Source organism: Coregonus lavaretus (assembly GCF_964263955.1).
Source record: "Coregonus lavaretus genome assembly, chromosome: 3".
Taxonomy (NCBI): Eukaryota; Metazoa; Chordata; class Actinopteri; order Salmoniformes; family Salmonidae; genus Coregonus; species Coregonus lavaretus.
In genome coordinates, this window is record NC_139990.1 from 11,654,790 (window position 1) to 11,678,094 (window position 23,305).

The 23,305-nt window shown below is 47.9% G+C and overlaps 2 protein-coding genes across 2 annotated transcripts in view; both read left to right on the forward strand.

Annotated features, from left to right (window-relative positions):
- The window catches only part of LOC311122522 (cartilage matrix protein-like), a gene marked incomplete at both ends in the record, with an annotated part of 8,162 nt that extends 859 nt beyond the window's left edge, over positions 1–7,303 (forward strand). The window contains 8 exons of the mRNA XM_084158075.1: positions 2,585–2,769; positions 2,971–3,135; positions 3,425–3,647; positions 4,643–4,765; positions 4,904–5,076; positions 5,224–5,455; positions 6,597–6,749; positions 7,191–7,303. Coding sequence (XP_084014201.1) covers positions 2,585–2,769; positions 2,971–3,135; positions 3,425–3,647; positions 4,643–4,765; positions 4,904–5,076; positions 5,224–5,455; positions 6,597–6,749; positions 7,191–7,303 — 1,367 coding nt within the window. The remainder of the gene's footprint in view (positions 1–2,584; positions 2,770–2,970; positions 3,136–3,424; positions 3,648–4,642; positions 4,766–4,903; positions 5,077–5,223; positions 5,456–6,596; positions 6,750–7,190) is intronic.
- Positions 7,304–14,438: 7,135 nt separating this feature from the next.
- Positions 14,439–22,753, forward strand: LOC311122528 (cartilage matrix protein-like; the record flags this gene model as incomplete). Its single annotated transcript, XM_084158076.1, has 9 exons — positions 14,439–14,538; positions 18,041–18,225; positions 18,427–18,591; positions 18,881–19,103; positions 20,099–20,221; positions 20,360–20,532; positions 20,680–20,911; positions 22,053–22,205; positions 22,596–22,753. The coding sequence occupies 9 exons, from the start codon at positions 14,439–14,441 to the stop codon at positions 22,751–22,753; spliced, it is 1,512 nt and encodes a 503-aa protein (XP_084014202.1).
- Positions 22,754–23,305: the final 552 nt, after the last annotated feature.

Sequence of the window (23,305 nt, forward strand, 5' to 3'; positions counted from 1 at the left end):
CTGCTGCAGTGAGGGAACGATAGAGGTGAAGGGGGAGAAAGGAGATCAGTGATGTTGCATAAACATAGAGTATGAAAGATCACATACAGCTACACTCTTCTGCCTTTCTCTCTCTCCCTCGTTCTCTACTGCCTCTCTCGCTCTCCCTCGTTCTCTACTGCCTCTCTCTCTCTCCCTCGTTCTCTACTGCCTCTCTCTCTCCCTCGTTCTCTACTGCCTCTCTCTCTCCCTCGTTCTCTACTGCCTCTCTCTCTCTCCCTCTCTCTCTACTGCCTCTCTCGCTCTCCCTCGTTCTCTACTGCCTCTCTCTCTCTCCCTCGTTCTCTACTGCCTCTCTCTCTCTCCCTCGTTCTCTACTGCCTCTCTCTTTCTCCCTCGTTCTCTACTGCCTCTCTCTCTCTCCCTCGTTCTCTACTGCCTCTCTCTCTCTCCCTCTCTCTACTGCCTCTCTCTCTCTCCCTCGTTCTCTACTGCCTCTCTCTCTCTCCCTCGTTCTCTACTGCCTCTCTCTCTCCCTCGTTCTCTACTGCCTCTCTCTCTCTCCCTCGTTCTCTACTGCCTCTCTCTCTCTCCCTCTCTCTACTGCCTCTCTCTCTCTCCCTCGTTCTCTACTGCCTCTCTCTCTCCCTCGTTCTCTACTGCCTCTCTCTCTCCCTCTCTCTCTACTGCCTCTCTCTCTCTCCCTCTCTCTCTACTGCCTCTCTCTCTCTCCCTCTCTCTCTACTGTCTCTCTCTCTCTCCCTCATTCTCTACTGCCTCTCTCTCTCCCTCGTTCTCTACTCTCTCTCTCTCTCCCTCGTTCTCTACTGCCTCTCTCTCTCTCCCTCGTTCTCTACTGCCTCTCTCTCTCCCTCTCTCTCTACTGCCTCTCTCTCCCTCTCTCTCTACTGCCTCTCTCGCTCTCCCTCTCTCTCTACTGCCTCTCTCTCTCCCTCTCTCCCTCTCTCTCTACTGCCTCTCTCTCTCTCCCTCGTTCTCTACTGCCTTTCTCTCTCTCCCTCGTTCTCTACTGCCTCTCTCTCTCTCCCTCGTTCTCTACTGCCTCTCTCTCTCCCTCGTTCTCTACTGCCTCTCTCTCTCTCCCTCTCTCTCTACTGCCTCTCTCTCTCTCTCCCTCGTTCTCTACTGCCTCTCTCTCTCTCCCTCGTTCTCTACTGCCTCTCTCTCTCTCCCTCGTTCTCTACTGCCTCTCTCTCTCTCCCTCGTTCTCTACTGCCTCTCTCTCTCTCCCTTGTTCTCTCTTTACTGCCTCTCTCTCTCTCCCTCGTTCTCTACTGCCTCTCTCTCTCTCCCTCGTTCTCCCCCAATGCCTCTCTCTCTCTCCCTCGTTCTCTACTGCCTCTCTCTCTCTCCCTTGTTCTCTCTTTACTGCCTCTCTCTCTCTCCCTCGTTCTCTACTGCCTCTCTCTCTCTCCCTCGTTCTCTACTGCCTCTCTCTCTCTCCCTCGTTCTCTACTGCCTTTCTTTCTCTCTCTCTCTCTCGTTCTCTACGACTCTCTCAGTGACTCTTTCTTTCTCTCTCTAGCTTGCTTTATTGTGTGTATTGAGCTTTGTGTATTTTACTTTGTTGAGTTTATTGACGAGGTGACAGTAGTCTGAGCTGTTTTTGGAAAACCTCTCTCTCTCATCATATCTAGAACTCTAAATCATCTGAGGCTTCCTCTCAGTCTGGTTCTGGGTGATTAATACATCCAGACTCATTGACCTCTAATTCTCTATTTTTGCTCCCTCTGTCTTGTCTCCCTTTCATACCCTCCCTCCCTCCCTCCCTCCCTCCCTCCCTCCCTAATACCCTCTTTCTCTCTCTCTTTTCCCCTCCCTTGATTTGCTCCTCCCTCTTACTGTTCTCCTCCCTCCTTGCATCCTCATACCTGGTTCTCACTCCCCCTCTCCACTCTTTCTCACTCCCCCTCTCCACTCTTTCTCACTCCCCCTCCACTCTTTCTCACTCCCCCTCTCCACTCTTTCACTCCCCCTCTCCACTCTTTCACTCCCCCTCTCCACTCTTTCACTCCCCCCCTCCACTCTTTCTCACTCCCCCGCTCCACTCTTTCTCACTCCCCCTCTCCACTCTTTCTCACTCCCCCTCCCCACTCTTTCACTCCCCCCCTCCACTCTTTCTCACTCCCCCCCTCCACTCTTTCTCACTCCCCCTCTCCACTCTTTCTCACTCCCCCTCTCCACTCTTTCTCACTCCCCCTCCCCACTCTTTCACTCCCCCCCTCCACTCTTTCTCACTCCCCCCCTCCACTCTTTCTCACTCCCCCTCTCCACTCCTTCTCACTCCCCCTCCACTCTTTCTCACTTCCCCTCCCCACTCTTTCACTCCCCCTCTCCACTCTTTCACTCCCCCTCTCCACTCTTTCTCACTTCTCCCTCTCTTCCTCTCCTCCACCTCTACAGATCCCTCCTCTCGCAATTGAATGCAAAGAGAATATGGACAGCAGAATTGACCAGCCATTGAAGATTTTCTCAATATGAATTTGAATAATAGTAATCATTGTCACTAATAATAATCAATCTCTCGCTATCTCTCTCTTTTTCTCTCTCTCCCTCCAACCCCCCCCCCCCACCCCTTCCCCAGCGGCAGGTCTGTGTAACACTCGCCCTACAGACCTGGTGTTCATCGTGGACAGCAGTAGGAGCGTGCGTCCATCAGAGTTCGAGCAGGTCAAGGTGTTCCTGGCCAAGGTCATCGAGGGACTGGACGTTGGACCTGATGCCACACGGGTCGGAGTGGTCAACTATGCCAGCCGCGTCAAGAACGAGGTGTGTGTGTATGTTTGAGTGGTGAGATGTACAATTTTAATGGTCTCCATAACTGTCCTTACATTCACTGATGTCCACACGTTCTGTATGATGCCCCCTTCTACGTACTACATCACAGCCATGTTGTCCCCAAAAGTTCCAAGATAATGTATTCTATCTAGGATGCACTCACACACACACCTAACTCTTGTCTCTCTCCAGCTGTCTCTGAAGACCCATAAGACCAAGGCAGGTCTGGTAAAGGCTGTGACTAAGATCGAGCCCCTGTCCACTGGCACCATGACCGGCCTTGCCATCCAGTTCGCCCTCAACGTAGCTTTTAGCGAGGCAGAGGGCGCCCGCGTCAAGTCCCCAGACATCAGCAAGGTAGGTCAGATGCACACCAGACCTGGGTTCAAATCCTATCTGAAATCTTTCAAATACTTACATTTGCTTTAGGCAGCCTGTAGTGCCAGATGGGTGGGGTTTACACTTTTGGGACTTTTCTATTTGGTCCATTGCAACAGGCAAGCTCAATCAAGCACCTTGGCCTTTACTCACCCTTTATCACCATTTTGTGTCTCAGCGACCGGCTGCTGTTGTGTGACCTAACCTGGTTCCTATTAACCAACTAGTCTATCCAACTAATGTCGTATCGTTTCCATATCTCCTCCAGGTAGCCATCATCGTGACAGACGGTCGTCCCCAGGACAACGTCAAGGATGTGGCGGCACGTGCCCGGGACGCGGGTATCGAGCTATACGCCATCGGCGTAGGGCGCGTAGACCTGAATACGCTGAAGCAGATCGCCAGCGAGCAGTTGGACGACCACGTGGACTACGTAGAGAGCTACTCAGTCATCGAGAAACTCACCAAGAAGTTCCAAGAGGCTTTCTGTGGTGAGATAGGGAGGGAGAAAGAGGGAAGGACAGGAAGGACATAGAAGAGGGGGAGGAAGAGGGAATGAAAGAGAGGGTAATAATAAGATGGCCATGCTAGAAAAGACTAACATTGCAATATGGTCTGATCTGTTGCTGATAAGTGGGCTGTTCTAGTGTGGCCTATTGACAAGGGAGGGAAGGTGGGGAAAAATAAGGAAAGGGAGGATGTGTGTGACGGAGGGAGGGAGGGGAATTGGAGAGGAGTCTTCGCAATCATCATCCTTGTCTTCATCCTCACCAAAGGAGTTGGTGGGTGTGGCTAGGGTAAGGTGTCAATCTTCAGTAACTCCTCCCCCTCTGAGGGGTGAGACTGAAGCTTCTGATTAGTGTTCCACTAGTGTTAATCAAATCAAACCTCCAATCAGCTCTAGCCTTGGCTGGGCCCAGTTGCTAGCTGTTTTAATGGCCCTTCATGTTGGATAACCCTCCCAGGGGTGGAGCTGCATGTAAACAGGGATGGCTTCCTATTGGACGAGCCTATACCTGACAGTGACATCATTTGGAAACAACCAATTACCTTTTCTAATTCCAATTTCCACATTTATTTTAAATTGGGACAATAAAACTATTTGGTCTACAGGTCTAAAGCAGGTACAAATCTCTCCAATCTCTCCCACCCCTGTCTCTTTAAAGATCCACTGTCTTCTACAACAAACAACAGATTCCAGTAGATCCTACCGGATTTCTTTTAAATCATTAGATCTCAGTGGATCCTTAAAATCAACTGTAGATTTCCTCCAGTTTTCAAACTGACATAGTGTTATTCTGTCCCCTAACCCCCACCACCCCACCCCTGTGTGTGTGTGTCTGCCTGTGTGCTTGTATGTGTGCCTGCGTGTGTCTGTGTGTGTGTGTACCTGTGTGTGTGTGTGTGTATGTGCGTGCGTGCGTGCGTACCTGTGTGTTTGTTTGTTCCCTCCTGTGTATGTGTGTCTGTGCATGCCTAAACACAGTGGCAGACCTGTGTGCCAGTGGAGATCATGACTGTCAGCAGGTATGCATCAGCGCACCAGGGTCATTCAAGTGTGCCTGCAAGGAGGGCTTCAGTCTACTGGAGGATGGCAAAAGCTGCAGTGGTGAGTGTGTGTGTGTGAGAGAGTAAGTATGTGTGTGTGTGTGTGTATGTGAGAGTGAGTGTGAGAGAGAATTATAGAATGTATGAGTATTGTAGAATTTGAGTGTGATGTGTAAACACCCCCATCTGCCCCTCCCAGCCTGCAGTAATGCCGCCACAGATGTGGTGTTCCTAATCGATGGTTCTAAGAGCGTGCGTCCAGAGAACTTTGAGCTGGTCAAGAAGTGGATCAACCAGATCGTAGACAAACTGGACGTCTCCGAGACCAAGGCTCATGTTGGACTGGTCCAGTACTCCAGCTCTGTCAAACAGGTGTGTGTGTGTGTTTTTTAATAACATGAGATTACATGGTGAGGTTCACTATTTATTTATTTATTTATTATTGTGAGAAACCTTTGACTAACTGTGATAACTCACAACCTCCCCACCCTCCTCCTCTTCCTCCTCCTCCCGTCTCAGGAGTTCCCTCTGGGTCGTTACAACAACAAGAAGGACCTGAAGGACGCGGTGAAGAAGATGGCCTACATGGAGAGGGGGACCATGACAGGCCAGGCCCTGCGCTTCCTGACAGACAGCAGCTTTGCACCAGCCGGTGGGGCACGGCCCGGGGTCGCCAAGGTCGGCATCGTGTTCACCGATGGACGCAGCCAGGACTACATCGGAGACGCCGCCAAGAAGGCCAAGGAGCAAGGTGAGGGAGGGAAGGAGGGAGAGTGTTTAAGTGTGTGTGAAAGGATGTGTGAATGCATGTGTAGTGATCTCCAAGGGTCAGTCATGTTTATTTTATAACGTTTTACTGTGGATCCACTCTGCATGAGGTATTAAAGTGTTTGTATCTGTCTCTAATCATGGTCTTTCTAACATCCCCCCCCCCTCCCTCCCTCCCCCTCTTGCTCTCCCTCTCGCTCTCTCCCCCTCACTCTCTCCCCCTCTCTCTCCCCCCTCTCTCCCCCTCCCCCACTCACTCTCTCTCCCCCTTCTCTCTCTCCCCCTCACTCAATTCAATTTAAGGAGCTTAATTGGCATAGGAAACATATGTTTACATTGCCAAAGCAAGTGAAATAGATAATAAACACAAGTGAAATAAACAATAAAAAATTAACAGTAAACATTACACTCACAAAAGTTCCAAAAGAATAAAGACATTTCAAATGTCATATTATGTCTATATACAGTGTTGTAATGATATGCAAATAGCTAAAGTACAAAAGGGAAAATAAATAAACATAAATAAGGGTTGTATTTACAATGGTGTTTGTTCTTCACTGGTTGCCCTTTTTTTGTTGCAACAGGTCACAAATCTTGCTGCTGTGATTGCACACTGTGGTATTTCACCCAATTGATATGGGAGTTTATCACTTGCTTAGGGGACTCTTTTCCAGATTCATTTCTCTGTAGGTGATGGCTTTGTTATGGAAGGTTTGGGAATCACTTCCTTTTAGTTGGTTGTAGAATTTTAACGGCTCTTTTCTGGATTTTAATAATTAGCGGGTATCGGCCTAATTCTGCTCTGCATGCATTATTTGGTGTTCTAAGTTGTACACTGAGGATATTTTTGCAGAATTCTGCATGCAGAGTCTCAATTTGGTGTTTGTACCATTTTGTGAATTCTTGGTTGTTGAGCGGACCCCAGACCTCACAACCACAAAGGGAAATGGGTTCTATAACTGATTCAAGTATTTTTTGCCAGATCATAATTGGTATGTCGAATTTTATGTTCCTTTTGATGGCATAGAAGGCCCTTCTTGCCTTGTCTCTCACTCACTCCCCCCTCTCTCTCCTCCCCCCCACTCCCCCTCTCTCTCTCCCCCCCTCCCCCTCTCTCTCTCTAGGTTTTAAGATGTATGCTGTGGGCGTGGGTAATGCTGTAGAGGATGAGTTGAGGGAGATAGCATCAGAGCCAACAGGAGAACACTACTTCTACACCGCAGACTTCAAAGCCATGACGGCCATCGCTAAGAAGCTGCAGATCAACATCTGTCAAGGTCCGAAACACACACACACACACACACCCACACACATTCACACACACACACACACAGCTGTTTGAGAGAGCTGGAGTACTGGACCAGTCTAACGTGAGCCTTGGTCTCTGAGACATCCAGTTTTTCTATGATCTGATTGATCCACTTCTTGACCAGCTGCAAGGTTCTCTGGATGCACGATCAGGAACACCACGTCTGTGGCGGCCTTACTGCAGGCTGGGGGGACAAGGGAGGATGAGGGGTGTTAAACACAAACACATCACACTCAAAACTCTGCACTACACATATATTTAATCATTTACTCACTCACTCACTCACACACACCCACAGAATGTCTTTCCTGCTCATAAAGTAAATATCCACTACCTTGTGTGACTATGCTGTCTGTCTTTATAGAGGAGGATGCATGTGAATGTGACTTTATGCTGTCTGTCTTTACAGAGGAGGACCCATGTGAATGTGACTCTGTCGTTAAGTTCCAGAAAAAAGTAGAAGAAGCCTTACAGGCACTAACGAAAAAACATATCCTTTACAAGAGTGTGAGAGTATGGTAAAGGTGTTGTGTGACCACTGTGTGTTACATCTGTCTTGCTGTGGTTTCCTTGACTCTGATTTCACTGGAGGGCGTGTTGAAGAGGATTACTGCACTGGAGAACAAGATCGTCTGAGTACACACACACCCCAAACTCCCCCCACTACACACACCCTGTTTTTACTTCCTGTTGTGTCTGAAGAGGATGTTATGACCTATGAGTTTTGACCCCCGCCCCCTTTCTCTTTAATTACGCCTCTCTCTTTGCCTCACCTTGTCCATCACTGGGTTCCCTGGAGATGGAGCACCGGTCACCATGGTAACCCATCTTCTGTCTGTGCCCCTGAAAGTATTCCCCCCCATAGGCAGCCTGTGTGTGCGTTAATAAAAGTCTTCCCTCATAGGGAACCGGTGTTTGTAACACTGAAGGGTCCTATCTTTAAGGTGGCCTGTGCGTGCGCAATGTATAGTCTTCCCCCAGAGGAACAGGACATCAGTTCCATCGATCCTTTTGTTGTTATGTGTCTCTCCCTGCATCTCTCACTCTCATCTCTTCCTTTCCCCTGTTGTCACCATACGAAGGTATCTATTTTGTATGGAATATATATATAAAGGTAATTTAATATAAGATTGGTCTTAAAGATACATGTGTTGATGATTTCTTTATTTTCCTAAATAAAGACATTTCAGCGAGTATACATTGTTAACAGTGGTGATTTTAGCATGTCAATCTTGGTGGGGCAAACATATATATATATATTTTTTATGCATGCCAGCAAAGCCACTTCACAACACAATGCTAAATAATACATGAATTGCACTATAACATTGACAAACGGTGCCCACAAACTGTTAGGGCCTACATAAAGCTGTCCCAACAGCAGAGCTTTCTTTTCAGCATCATGGAGTGAATCCTTACCACTGCTACCCCTGGCTATCAGCGGAGCCTTGTCTGGCAGCAAAACAGTTAATTCAGCCTTGTTTACTGCCTTTAAAAAAAACAGTTTGTGTTGGGGCTGGAGAAGGGGGGGGGGGGGCACATTGGAATGCAAGATTGGGTCGGTATGTCAGAGAGAAAAGAGGTCTGTTCTGTGTATATGTTTGTGTGTGTGTTTTCAGATAGAGGGTGTTTGCTGTTTGGCTGTAGGGGCCCACTGCCTACCTGATAGAAGAGAGGGGAGAGGATAGCACAGAATGATGCAGTACAGGGAGTACTTTGACATCCTTCCTCTCTCTTTTTTCCTCTGTCAGGTGTTCTCAAATCGAAGCCTGATGTCGGCAGTACTGCTAGTTGTCTGTTCCCCCCAATAGTTCATTGATTGATTGTCATTGATTGGCCAGTGAGGTCTGAATCATTCCCTGATTAGAGGGGAAGACTGGCAACCAGCATTACTTCTGACCTCAAGGATTTGTGGAATGGTAAAGACCTGCCCTTAATGTAGGAAAGGAGGGAAGGATGCATGTCTAAAGTATTGAAATAAGCAAAGGAGAAAAAATGAGGGAACAGGAACGCGTCCGCAGCCTGAATGTAAGCTACAGTCATTAGTAGAGTAATTACTCACACTCGCGCGCACACACACACACACACACACACACACACACACACACACACACACACACACACACACACACACACACACACACACACACACACACACACACACACACACACACACACACACACACACACACACACACACACACACACACACACACACACACACACACACACACACACACACACACACACACACACACACACACACACACACACACACACACACATATACTGCTCTCAAAGAGCTCATTCAACAACAATTCTACAGTTGGCCAATATACTGAAATTCATAAGCTCGGACACAAACACACACACACACACACACTCTCTCTCTCTCTCGGACAGTTGTTCAGATTTTCAGTATCTTTGTCACTGAAAACATTCACTTTCTGATACACACACACACACACACCATTCACATTAAACTTTTCTCAATCAGTTTACATTGTACATTGGTCAAAAGCATATGCTGATGTATGCGTGTGCGGACACTCACCCACACACACACACACACACACTGTAGGCACACACACTGTAGGCACACACACCTACACATACACACCGCACAGTATAAGAGGATACACTAAAGCTGCCTTACACACACACACACATTTTCCCTAACCCCTAACCCTAAACCTAACCCTAACCTGTACTCTTACCCTAACCCTAACCTTAACCCAAAAACCTAATCTTAACCCTAAACCTAACCCTAGCCACTAACCCTAACCCTAAAACTAACCCTAGTTCCTAACCCTAACCCTTAATGTAATTCTAACCCTAACACTAATTCTAACCTTAACCCTAAACCCCCTAGAAATAGCATTTGACCTTGTGGGGACTAACATAATGTCCCCAGTTGGTCAAAATGTTGTTCGTTTACTATTCTTGTAGGGAATTCTGGTCCCCACAAGAATAGTTAAACACGTCCACACACACACACACACACAGACACACACACCCGGTGACGGCAGTGGTACAGAGGGGGGCTGTCTGTGGGTTGAGTTTGAAGCCGTTGCATTGATAACCAGTAGCTGTGACTGTGAGTCTGTTTGTCCGTCCCGCTTCGCTCTCCTCCTCTCTCCCCTCGCCCAGTCACTCTCTCCTCCTCCCTACCCTCACCCAGTCACTCTCTCCTCCTCTCTCCCCTCGCCCAGTCACTCTCTCCTCCTCTCTACCCTCAGCCAGTCACTCTCTCCTCCTCTCTACCCTCACCCAGTCACTCTCTCCTCCTCTCTCCCCTCGCCCAGTCACTCTCTCCTCCTCCCTACCCTCGCCCAGTCACTCTCTCCTCCTCTCTCCCCTTGCCCAGTCACTATCTCCTCCTCTCTCCCCTTGCCCAGTCACTATCTCCTCCTCTCTCCCCTCGCCTAGTCACTCTCTCCTGGGCCACCGCTCTAGGACTGTTCTCCCTCTTCTGTAGTGCTTAGGTCGTTTTTGGTCCCTTTTTGGTTCTTTTTGGGTCCTGTTCCAGTTGGATCCTTCAGTCATCATGATACCCTCTCCACCGTTGTTCCTGCTGCTGCTCAGTCACATGGGAGCTCACAACACCACTAACCCTAACCCCAAATCCTATTTTCCCTAACCCTAAACCTAACCCTAACCTTAACCCAAAAACCTAACCTTAACCCTAACCCTAAACCTAACCCTAGCTCCTAACCCTAACCCTAAAACTAACCCTATCTCCTAATCCTAAACCTAAACCTAATTCTAACCCTAACACTAATTCTAACCTTAACCCTAAACACGTCCACACACACACACACACACACTCTCTCTCTCGGACAGTTGTTCAGATTTTCAGTATCTTCGTCACTGAAAACATTTACTTTCTGATAAACACACACACACACACCATTAACTTGAAACTTGTCTCAATCAGTTTACATTGAACATTGCTCAAAAGCATATGCTGATGTACAGTAGCTTGCGAAAGTATTCACCCCCCTTGGCATTTTTCCTATTTTGTTGCCTTACAACCTGGAATTAAAATGGATTTTTGGGGGGTTTGTATCATTTCATTTACACAACATGCCTACCACTTTGAAGATGCAAAATATTTTTTTGGGGTGAAACAAACAAGAAATAAGACAAAGAAACAGAAAACTTGAGCGTGCATAACTATTCACCCCCCCCAAAGTCAATACTTTGTAGAGCCACCCTTTGCAGCAATTACAGCTGCAAGTCTCTTGGGTTATGTCTTTATAGCTTGGCACATCTAGCCACTGGGATTTTTGCCCATTCTTCAAGGTGAAACTGCTCCAGCTCCTTCAAGTTGGATGGGTTCCGCTGGTGTACAGCAATCTTTAAGTCATACCACAGATTCTCAATTGGATTGAGGTCTGGGCTTTGACTAGGCCATTCCAAGACATTTAAATGTTTCCCCTTAAACCACTCAAGTGTTGCTTTAGCAGTATGCTTAGGGTCATTGTCCTGCTGGAAGGTGAACCTCTGTCCCAGTCTCAAATCTCTGGAAGACTGAAACAGGTTTCCCTCAAGGATTTCCCTGTATTTAGCGCCATCCATCATTCCTTCAATTCTGACCAGTTTCCCAGTCCCGATGAAAAACATCCCCACAGCATGATGCTGCCCCCACCATGCTTCACTGTGGGGATGGTGTTCTCGGGGTGATGAGAGGTGAGTTTGCGCCAGACATAGCGTTTTCCTTGATAGTCAAAAAGCTCAATTTTAGTCTCATCTGACCAGAGTACCTTCTTCCATATGTTTGGGGAGTCTCCCACATGCCTTTTGGCAAACGCCAAACGTGTTTGCTTATTTTTTTCTTTAAGCAATGGCTTTTTTCTGGCCAATCTTCGGTAAAGCCCAGCTCTGTGGAGTGTACGGCTTAAAGTGGTCCTATGGACAGATACTCCAATCTTTGCTGTGGAGCTTTGCAGCTCCTTCAGGGTTATCTTTGGTCTCTTTGTTGCATCTCTGATTAATGCCCTCCTTGCCTGGTCCGTGAGTTTTGGTGGGCGGCCCTCTCTTGGCAGGTTTGTTGTGGTGCCGTATTCTTTCAATTTTTTAATAATGGATTTATTGGTGCTCCGTGGGATGTTCAATATTTCTGATATTTTCTTATAACCCAACCGTGATCTGTACTTCTCCACAACTTTGTCATTGACCTGTTTGGAGAGCTCCTTGGTCTTCATGGTGCCGCTTGCTTGGTGGTGCCCCTTGCTTAGTGGTGTTGGAGACTCTGGGGCCTTTCAGAACAGATGTATATATACTGAGAGCATGTGACAGATCATGTGACACTTGGATTGTACACGTGGACTTTATTTAACTAATTATGTGACTTCTGAAGGTAATTGGTTGCACCAGATCTTATTTAGGGGCTTCATAGCAAAGGGGGTGAATACATATGCACGAACCACTTTTCCGTTATTTATTTCTTTGAATTTTTTGAAACAAGTTATTTTTTTCACTTCACCAATTTGGACTATTTTGTGTATGTCCATTACATGAAATCCAAATAAAAATCAATTTAAATTACAGGTTGTAATGCAACAAAATAGGAAAAACGCCAAGGTGGATGAATACTTTTGCAAGGCACTGTATGCGTTTACACACACACACACACACACACAGTGGCGGCAGTGGTACAGAGGGGGGTTGTCTGTGGGTTGAGTTTGAAGCCGTTGCATTGATAACCAGTACAGTGAGGGAAAAAAGTATTTGACCCCTGCTGATTTTGTACGATTGCCCACTGACAAAGAAATTATCAGTCTATAATTTTAATGGTAGGTTTATTTAAACAGTGAGAGACAGAATAACAACAACAAAATCCAGGAAAAATGCATGTACAATTTTTTAGAAATTGATTTGCATTTTAATGAGGGAAATAAGTATTTGACCCCATCTCAATCAGAAAGATTTCTGGCTCCCAGGTGTCATTTATACAGGTAACGAGCTGAGATTAGGAGCACACTCTTAAAGGGAGTGCTCCTAATCTCAGTTTGTTACCTGTATAAAAGACACCTGTCCACAGAAGCAATCAATCAATCAGATTCCAAACTCTCCACCATGGCCAAGACCAAAGAGCTCTCCAAGGATGTCAGGGACAAGATTGCAGACCTACACAAGGCTGGAATGGGCTACAAGACCATCGCCAAGCAGCTTGGTGAGAAGGTGACAACAGTTAGTGCGATTATTCGCAAATGGAAGAAACACAAAAGAACTGTCAATCTCCCTCGACCTGGGGCTCCATGCAAGATCTCACCTCATGGAGTTGCAATGATCATGAGAACGGTGAGGAATCAGCCCAGAACTACACGGGAGGATCTTGTCAATGATCTCAAGGCAGCTGGGACCATAGTCACCAAGAAAACAATTGGTAACACACTACGCCGTGAAGGACTGAAATCCTGCAGCACCTGCAAGGTCCACCTGCTCAAGAAAGCACATATACAGGGCCGTCTGAAGTTTGCCAATGAACATCTGAATGATTCAGAGGAGAACTGGGTGAAAGTGTTGTGGTCAGATGAGACCAAAATCGAGCTCTTTGGCATCAATTCAACTCGCCGTGTTTGGAGGAGGAGGAATGCTGCCCATGACCCCAAGAACACCATCCCCACCGTCAAACATGGAGGTGGAAACATTATGCTTTGGGGGTGTTTTTCTGCTAAGGGGACAGGACAACTTCACCGCATCAAAGGGATGATGGACAGGGCCATGTACCGTCAAATCTTGGGTGAGAACCTCCTTCCCTCAGCCAGGGCATTGAAAATGGGTCGTGGATGGGTATTCCAGCATGACAATAACCTAAAACACACGGCCAAGGCAACAAAGGAGTGGCTCAAGAAGAAGCACATTAAGGTCCTGGAGTGGCCTAGCCAGTCTCCAGACCTTAATCCCATAGAAAATCTGTGGAGGGAGCTGAAGGTTCGAGTTGCCAAACGTCAGCCTCGAAACTTTAATGACTTGGAGAAGATCTGCAAAGAGGAGTGGAACAAAATCCCTCCTGAGATGTGTGCAAACCTGGTGGCCAACTACAAGAAACATCTGACCTCTGTGATTGCCAACAAGGGTTTTGCCACCAAGTACTAACTCATGTTTTGCAGAGGGGTCGAATACTTATTTCCCTCATTAAAATGCAAATAAATTTATAACATTTTTGACATGCGTTTTTCTGGATTTTGTTGTTGTTATTCTGTCTTTCACTGTTCAAATAAACCTACCATTAAAATTATAGACTGATCATGACTTTGTCAGTGGGCAAATGTACCAAATCAGCAGGGGATCAAATACTTTTTTCCCCCACTGTAGCTGTGAATGGGAGACTGTGTGTCTGTCCCGCCTCGCTCTCCTCCTCTCTACCCTCACCCAGTCACTCTCTCCTCCTCTCCTCCCTCGTCCAGTCACTATCTCCTCCTCTCTCCCCTCGCCCAGTCACTCTTTCCTCCTCTCCTCCCTCGCCCAGTCACTATCTCCTCCTCTCTCCCCTTGCCCAGTCACTATCTCTTCCTCTCTCCCCTCGCCTAGTCACTCTCTCCTGGGCCACCGCTCTAGGACTGTTCTCCCTCTTCTGTGGTGCTTAGGTCGTTTTTGGTCCCTTTTCGGTTCTTTTTGGATCCTGTTCCAGTTGGATCCTTCAGTCATCATGATACCCTCTCCGCCGTTGTTCCTGCTGCTGCTCGGCCTCATGGGAGCTCACACCACCACTCCCGGGTCCGGGGACCTCCGCACCGCCTCCGCTATGGGTAAGAACCTCCTGACCTCTAACCCTGACCCATAATCTAAAACCTAAACACTAATCGTAACCATTAACCTCTTACCTTTAGTTATAACCCATATTACCTCCACAATGGGTCAAGAATCATGATCCACTGACTTGGACTCTTATCCCAACTCTAACCCCTAACCCATTATTCCTAACCCCAGCTTGCCCCAGACCCCAAATGGTGCAGTCACTTAGCCTCAGAGCCCCTTAAACAACCTGGTACCCTTTCCTAACCTCTGCATCTCTGTGGTCCTCTGTAGCTCAGCTGGTAGAGCACGGCGCTTGTAACGCCAAGGTAGTGGGTTCGATCCCCGGGACCACCCATACACAAAAATGTATGCACTCATGACTGTAAGTCGCTTTGGATAAAAGCGTCTGCTAAATGGCATATTATTATTATTATTATTATCTCTCCATCTTTCGGTCTTTCCTTTTCCCTGACAGTGTCTGCTGTGTAGAGTGGAACAGCCCGAGTAGGTTCTAGAGAGACATTATACAGCTGCTGGGTGTAACAAGAATCACACAGAGAGATCTGTATCAATGGTTCTTGGTGGTCCAGGGTGGTGCTGGGTCTAAGCTCTTTAGGGCAGAGAGACGCATAGAGACGCATAGAGGTGAATAGAGTACTAGCTGTATAATGATGTGGCTGGATACTGACTCCAATTGAGTCAGTCAGTGAACATTGAATGGATGTTATAGTTTCAAAGTATTTGTTTTTGGGTTAGTATAGCTTATTAAGAGTTGGTTGCTAGTTTGGAAGTGTCAGTGTGCTTGAAAGGTTGGTGTTGGTGTAAGTATTGTAATTAAGTGTTAATTTAGGTGTTCAAGTGTGTGTGTGTGGTTGTGGTTGTGTGTGTGTGTGTGTGTGTGTTTGTGGGATGTTAGAGGAGGTACAGTATAAACTGCTGCAGTGAGGGAACGATAGAGGTGAAGGGGGAGAAAGGAGATCAGTGATGTTGCATAAACATAGAGTATGAAAGATCACATACAGCTACACTCTTCTGCCTTTCTCTCTCTCCCTCGTTCTCTACTGCCTCTCTCGCTCTCCCTCGTTCTCTACTGCCTCTCTCTCTCTCCCTCGTTCTCTACTGCCTCTCTCTCTCCCTCGTTCTCTACTGCCTCTCTCTCTCCCTCGTTCTCTACTGCCTCTCTCTCTCTCCCTCTCTCTCTACTGCCTCTCTCGCTCTCCCTCGTTCTCTACTGCCTCTCTCTCTCTCCCTCGTTCTCTACTGCCTCTCTCTCTCTCCCTCGTTCTCTACTGCCTCTCTCTTTCTCCCTCGTTCTCTACTGCCTCTCTCTCTCTCCCTCGTTCTCTACTGCCTCTCTCTCTCTCCCTCTCTCTACTGCCTCTCTCTCTCTCCCTCGTTCTCTACTGCCTCTCTCTCTCTCCCTCGTTCTCTACTGCCTCTCTCTCTCCCTCGTTCTCTACTGCCTCTCTCTCTCTCCCTCGTTCTCTACTGCCTCTCTCTCTCTCCCTCTCTCTACTGCCTCTCTCTCTCTCCCTCGTTCTCTACTGCCTCTCTCTCTCCCTCGTTCTCTACTGCCTCTCTCTCTCCCTCTCTCTCTACTGCCTCTCTCTCTCTCCCTCTCTCTCTACTGCCTCTCTCTCTCTCCCTCTCTCTCTACTGTCTCTCTCTCTCTCCCTCATTCTCTACTGCCTCTCTCTCTCCCTCGTTCTCTACTCTCTCTCTCTCTCCCTCGTTCTCTACTGCCTCTCTCTCTCTCCCTCGTTCTCTACTGCCTCTCTCTCTCCCTCTCTCTCTACTGCCTCTCTCTCCCTCTCTCTCTACTGCCTCTCTCGCTCTCCCTCTCTCTCTACTGCCTCTCTCTCTCCCTCTCTCCCTCTCTCTCTACTGCCTCTCTCTCTCTCCCTCGTTCTCTACTGCCTTTCTCTCTCTCCCTCGTTCTCTACTGCCTCTCTCTCTCTCCCTCGTTCTCTACTGCCTCTCTCTCTCCCTCGTTCTCTACTGCCTCTCTCTCTCTCCCTCTCTCTCTACTGCCTCTCTCTCTCTCTCCCTCGTTCTCTACTGCCTCTCTCTCTCTCCCTCGTTCTCTACTGCCTCTCTCTCTCTCCCTCGTTCTCTACTGCCTCTCTCTCTCTCCCTCGTTCTCTACTGCCTCTCTCTCTCTCCCTTGTTCTCTCTTTACTGCCTCTCTCTCTCTCCCTCGTTCTCTACTGCCTCTCTCTCTCTCCCTCGTTCTCCCCCAATGCCTCTCTCTCTCTCCCTCGTTCTCTACTGCCTCTCTCTCTCTCCCTTGTTCTCTCTTTACTGCCTCTCTCTCTCTCCCTCGTTCTCTACTGCCTCTCTCTCTCTCCCTCGTTCTCTACTGCCTCTCTCTCTCTCCCTCGTTCTCTACTGCCTTTCTTTCTCTCTCTCTCTCTCGTTCTCTACGACTCTCTCAGTGACTCTTTCTTTCTCTCTCTAGCTTGCTTTATTGTGTGTATTGAGCTTTGTGTATTTTACTTTGTTGAGTTTATTGACGAGGTGACAGTAGTCTGAGCTGTTTTTGGAAAACCTCTCTCTCTCATCATATCTAGAACTCTAAATCATCTGAGGCTTCCTCTCAGTCTGGTTCTGGGTGATTAATACATCCAGACTCATTGACCTCTAATTCTCTATTTTTGCTCCCTCTGTCTTGTCTCCCTTTCATACCCTCCCTCCCTCCCTCCCTCCCTCCCTCCCTAATACCCTCTTTCTCTCTCTCTTTTCCCCTCCCTTGATTTGCTCCTCCCTCTTACTGTTCTCCTCCCTCCTTGCATCCTCATACCTGGTTCTCACTCCCCCTCTCCACTCTTTCTCACTCCCCCTCTCCACTCTTTCTCACTCCCCCTCCACTCTTTCTCACTCCCCCTCTCCACTCTTTCACTCCCCCTCTCCACTCTTTCACTCCCCCTCTCCACTCTTTCACTCCCCCCCTCCACTCTTTCTCACTCCCCCGCTCCACTCTTTCTCACTCCCCCTCTCCACTCTTTCTCACTCCCCCTCCCCACTCTTTCACTCCCCCCCTCCACTCTTTCTCACTCCCCCCCTCCACTCTTTCTCACTCCCCCTCTCCACTCTTTCTCACTCCCCCTCTCCACTCTTTCTCACTCCCCCTCCCCACTCTTTCACTCCCCCCCTCCACTCTTTCTCACTCCCCCCCTCCACTCTTTCTCACTCCCCCTCTCCACTCCTTCTCACTCCCCCTCCACTCTTTCTCACTTCCCCTCCCCACTCTTTCACTCCCCCTCTCCACTCTTTCACTCCCCCTCTCCACTCTTTCTCACTTCTCCCTCTCTTCCTCTCCTCCACCTCTACAGATCCCTCCTCTCGCAATTGAATGCAAAGAGAATATGGACAGCAGAATTGACCAGCCATTGAAGATTTTCTCAATATGAATTTGAATAATAGTAATCATTGTCACTAATAATAATCAATCTCTCGCTATCTCTCTCTTTTTCTCTCTCTCCCTCCAACCCCCCCCCCCCACCCCTTCCCCAGCGGCAGGTCTGTGTAACACTCGCCCTACAGACCTGGTGTTCATCGTGGACAGCAGTAGGAGCGTGCGTCCATCAGAGTTCGAGCAGGTCAAGGTGTTCCTGGCCAAGGTCATCGAGGGACTGGACGTTGGACCTGATGCCACACGGGTCGGAGTGGTCAACTATGCCAGCCGCGTCAAGAACGAGGTGTGTGTGTATGTTTGAGTGGTGAGATGTACAATTTTAATGGTCTCCATAACTGTCCTTACATTCACTGATGTCCACACGTTCTGTATGATGCCCCCTTCTACGTACTACATCACAGCCATGTTGTCCCCAAAAGTTCCAAGATAATGTATTCTATCTAGGATGCACTCACACACACACCTAACTCTTGTCTCTCTCCAGCTGTCTCTGAAGACCCATAAGACCAAGGCAGGTCTGGTAAAGGCTGTGACTAAGATCGAGCCCCTGTCCACTGGCACCATGACCGGCCTTGCCATCCAGTTCGCCCTCAACGTAGCTTTTAGCGAGGCAGAGGGCGCCCGCGTCAAGTCCCCAGACATCAGCAAGGTAGGTCAGATGCACACCAGACCTGGGTTCAAATCCTATCTGAAATCTTTCAAATACTTACATTTGCTTTAGGCAGCCTGTAGTGCCAGATGGGTGGGGTTTACACTTTTGGGACTTTTCTATTTGGTCCATTGCAACAGGCAAGCTCAATCAAGCACCTTGGCCTTTACTCACCCTTTATCACCATTTTGTGTCTCAGCGACCGGCTGCTGTTGTGTGACCTAACCTGGTTCCTATTAACCAACTAGTCTATCCAACTAATGTCGTATCGTTTCCATATCTCCTCCAGGTAGCCATCATCGTGACAGACGGTCGTCCCCAGGACAACGTCAAGGATGTGGCGGCACGTGCCCGGGACGCGGGTATCGAGCTATACGCCATCGGCGTAGGGCGCGTAGACCTGAATACGCTGAAGCAGATCGCCAGCGAGCAGTTGGACGACCACGTGGACTACGTAGAGAGCTACTCAGTCATCGAGAAACTCACCAAGAAGTTCCAAGAGGCTTTCTGTGGTGAGATAGGGAGGGAGAAAGAGGGAAGGACAGGAAGGACATAGAAGAGGGGGAGGAAGAGGGAATGAAAGAGAGGGTAATAATAAGATGGCCATGCTAGAAAAGACTAACATTGCAATATGGTCTGATCTGTTGCTGATAAGTGGGCTGTTCTAGTGTGGCCTATTGACAAGGGAGGGAAGGTGGGGAAAAATAAGGAAAGGGAGGATGTGTGTGACGGAGGGAGGGAGGGGAATTGGAGAGGAGTCTTCGCAATCATCATCCTTGTCTTCATCCTCACCAAAGGAGTTGGTGGGTGTGGCTAGGGTAAGGTGTCAATCTTCAGTAACTCCTCCCCCTCTGAGGGGTGAGACTGAAGCTTCTGATTAGTGTTCCACTAGTGTTAATCAAATCAAACCTCCAATCAGCTCTAGCCTTGGCTGGGCCCAGTTGCTAGCTGTTTTAATGGCCCTTCATGTTGGATAACCCTCCCAGGGGTGGAGCTGCATGTAAACAGGGATGGCTTCCTATTGGACGAGCCTATACCTGACAGTGACATCATTTGGAAACAACCAATTACCTTTTCTAATTCCAATTTCCACATTTATTTTAAATTGGGACAATAAAACTATTTGGTCTACAGGTCTAAAGCAGGTACAAATCTCTCCAATCTCTCCCACCCCTGTCTCTTTAAAGATCCACTGTCTTCTACAACAAACAACAGATTCCAGTAGATCCTACCGGATTTCTTTTAAATCATTAGATCTCAGTGGATCCTTAAAATCAACTGTAGATTTCCTCCAGTTTTCAAACTGACATAGTGTTATTCTGTCCCCTAACCCCCACCACCCCACCCCTGTGTGTGTGTGTCTGCCTGTGTGCTTGTATGTGTGCCTGCGTGTGTCTGTGTGTGTGTGTACCTGTGTGTGTGTGTGTGTATGTGCGTGCGTGCGTGCGTACCTGTGTGTTTGTTTGTTCCCTCCTGTGTATGTGTGTCTGTGCATGCCTAAACACAGTGGCAGACCTGTGTGCCAGTGGAGATCATGACTGTCAGCAGGTATGCATCAGCGCACCAGGGTCATTCAAGTGTGCCTGCAAGGAGGGCTTCAGTCTACTGGAGGATGGCAAAAGCTGCAGTGGTGAGTGTGTGTGTGTGAGAGAGTAAGTATGTGTGTGTGTGTGTGTATGTGAGAGTGAGTGTGAGAGAGAATTATAGAATGTATGAGTATTGTAGAATTTGAGTGTGATGTGTAAACACCCCCATCTGCCCCTCCCAGCCTGCAGTAATGCCGCCACAGATGTGGTGTTCCTAATCGATGGTTCTAAGAGCGTGCGTCCAGAGAACTTTGAGCTGGTCAAGAAGTGGATCAACCAGATCGTAGACAAACTGGACGTCTCCGAGACCAAGGCTCATGTTGGACTGGTCCAGTACTCCAGCTCTGTCAAACAGGTGTGTGTGTGTGTTTTTTAATAACATGAGATTACATGGTGAGGTTCACTATTTATTTATTTATTTATTATTGTGAGAAACCTTTGACTAACTGTGATAACTCACAACCTCCCCACCCTCCTCCTCTTCCTCCTCCTCCCGTCTCAGGAGTTCCCTCTGGGTCGTTACAACAACAAGAAGGACCTGAAGGACGCGGTGAAGAAGATGGCCTACATGGAGAGGGGGACCATGACAGGCCAGGCCCTGCGCTTCCTGACAGACAGCAGCTTTGCACCAGCCGGTGGGGCACGGCCCGGGGTCGCCAAGGTCGGCATCGTGTTCACCGATGGACGCAGCCAGGACTACATCGGAGACGCCGCCAAGAAGGCCAAGGAGCAAGGTGAGGGAGGGAAGGAGGGAGAGTGTTTAAGTGTGTGTGAAAGGATGTGTGAATGCATGTGTAGTGATCTCCAAGGGTCAGTCATGTTTATTTTATAACGTTTTACTGTGGATCCACTCTGCATGAGGTATTAAAGTGTTTGTATCTGTCTCTAATCATGGTCTTTCTAACATCCCCCCCCCCTCCCTCCCTCCCCCTCTTGCTCTCCCTCTCGCTCTCTCCCCCTCACTCTCTCCCCCTCTCTCTCCCCCCTCTCTCCCCCTCCCCCACTCACTCTCTCTCCCCCTTCTCTCTCTCCCCCTCACTCAATTCAATTTAAGGAGCTTAATTGGCATAGGAAACATATGTTTACATTGCCAAAGCAAGTGAAATAGATAATAAACACAAGTGAAATAAACAATAAAAAATTAACAGTAAACATTACACTCACAAAAGTTCCAAAAGAATAAAGACATTTCAAATGTCATATTATGTCTATATACAGTGTTGTAATGATATGCAAATAGCTAAAGTACAAAAGGGAAAATAAATAAACATAAATAAGGGTTGTATTTACAATGGTGTTTGTTCTTCACTGGTTGCCCTTTTTTTGTTGCAACAGGTCACAAATCTTGCTGCTGTGATTGCACACTGTGGTATTTCACCCAATTGATATGGGAGTTTATCACTTGCTTAGGGGACTCTTTTCCAGATTCATTTCTCTGTAGGTGATGGCTTTGTTATGGAAGGTTTGGGAATCACTTCCTTTTAGTTGGTTGTAGAATTTTAACGGCTCTTTTCTGGATTTTAATAATTAGCGGGTATCGGCCTAATTCTGCTCTGCATGCATTATTTGGTGTTCTAAGTTGTACACTGAGGATATTTTTGCAGAATTCTGCATGCAGAGTCTCAATTTGGTGTTTGTACCATTTTGTGAATTCTTGGTTGTTGAGCGGACCCCAGACCTCACAACCACAAAGGGAAATGGGTTCTATAACTGATTCAAGTATTTTTTGCCAGATCATAATTGGTATGTCGAATTTTATGTTCCTTTTGATGGCATAGAAGGCCCTTCTTGCCTTGTCTCTCACTCACTCCCCCCTCTCTCTCCTCCCCCCCACTCCCCCTCTCTCTCTCCCCCCCTCCCCCTCTCTCTCTCTAGGTTTTAAGATGTATGCTGTGGGCGTGGGTAATGCTGTAGAGGATGAGTTGAGGGAGATAGCATCAGAGCCAACAGGAGAACACTACTTCTACACCGCAGACTTCAAAGCCATGACGGCCATCGCTAAGAAGCTGCAGATCAACATCTGTCAAGGTCCGAAACACACACACACACCCACACACATTCACACACACACACACACAGCTGTTTGAGAGAGCTGGAGTACTGGACCAGTCTAACGTGAGCCTTGGTCTCTGAGACATCCAGTTTTTCTATGATCTGATTGATCCACTTCTTGACCAGCTGCAAGGTTCTCTGGATGCACGATCAGGAACACCACGTCTGTGGCGGCCTTACTGCAGGCTGGGGGGACAAGGGAGGATGAGGGGTGTTAAACACAAACACATCACACTCAAAACTCTGCACTACACATATATTTAATCATTTACTCACTCACTCACTCACACACACCCACAGAATGTCTTTCCTGCTCATAAAGTAAATCTCCACTACCTTGTGTGACTATGCTGTCTGTCTTTATAGAGGAGGATGCATGTGAATGTGACTTTATGCTGTCTGTCTTTACAGAGGAGGACCCATGTGAATGTGACTCTGTCGTTAAGTTCCAGAAAAAAGTAGAAGAAGCCTTACAGGCACTAACGAAAAAACATATCCTTTACAAGAGTGTGAGAGTATGGTAAAGGTGTTGTGTGACCACTGTGTGTTACATCTGTCTTGCTGTGGTTTCCTTGACTCTGATTTCACTGGAGGGCGTGTTGAAGAGGATTACTGCACCGGAGAACAAGATCGTCTGAGTACACACACACCCCAAACTCCCCCCACTACACACACCCTGTTTTTACTTCCTGTTGTGTCTGAAGAGGATGTTATGACCTATGAGTTTTGACCCCCGCCCCCTTTCTCTTTAATTACGCCTCTCTCTTTGCCTCACCTTGTCCATCACTGGGTTCCCTGGAGATGGAGCACCGGTCGCCATGGTAACCCATCTTCTGTCTGTGCCCCTGAAAGTATTCCCCCCCATAGGCAGCCTGTGTGTGCGTTAATAAAAGTCTTCCCTCATAGGGAACCGGTGTTTGTAACACTGAAGGGTCCTATCTTTAAGGTGGCCTGTGCGTGCGCAATGTATAGTCTTCCCCCAGAGGAACAGGACATCAGTTCCATCGATCCTTTTGTTGTTATGTGTCTCTCCCTGCATCTCTCACTCTCATCTCTTCCTTTCCCCTGTTGTCACC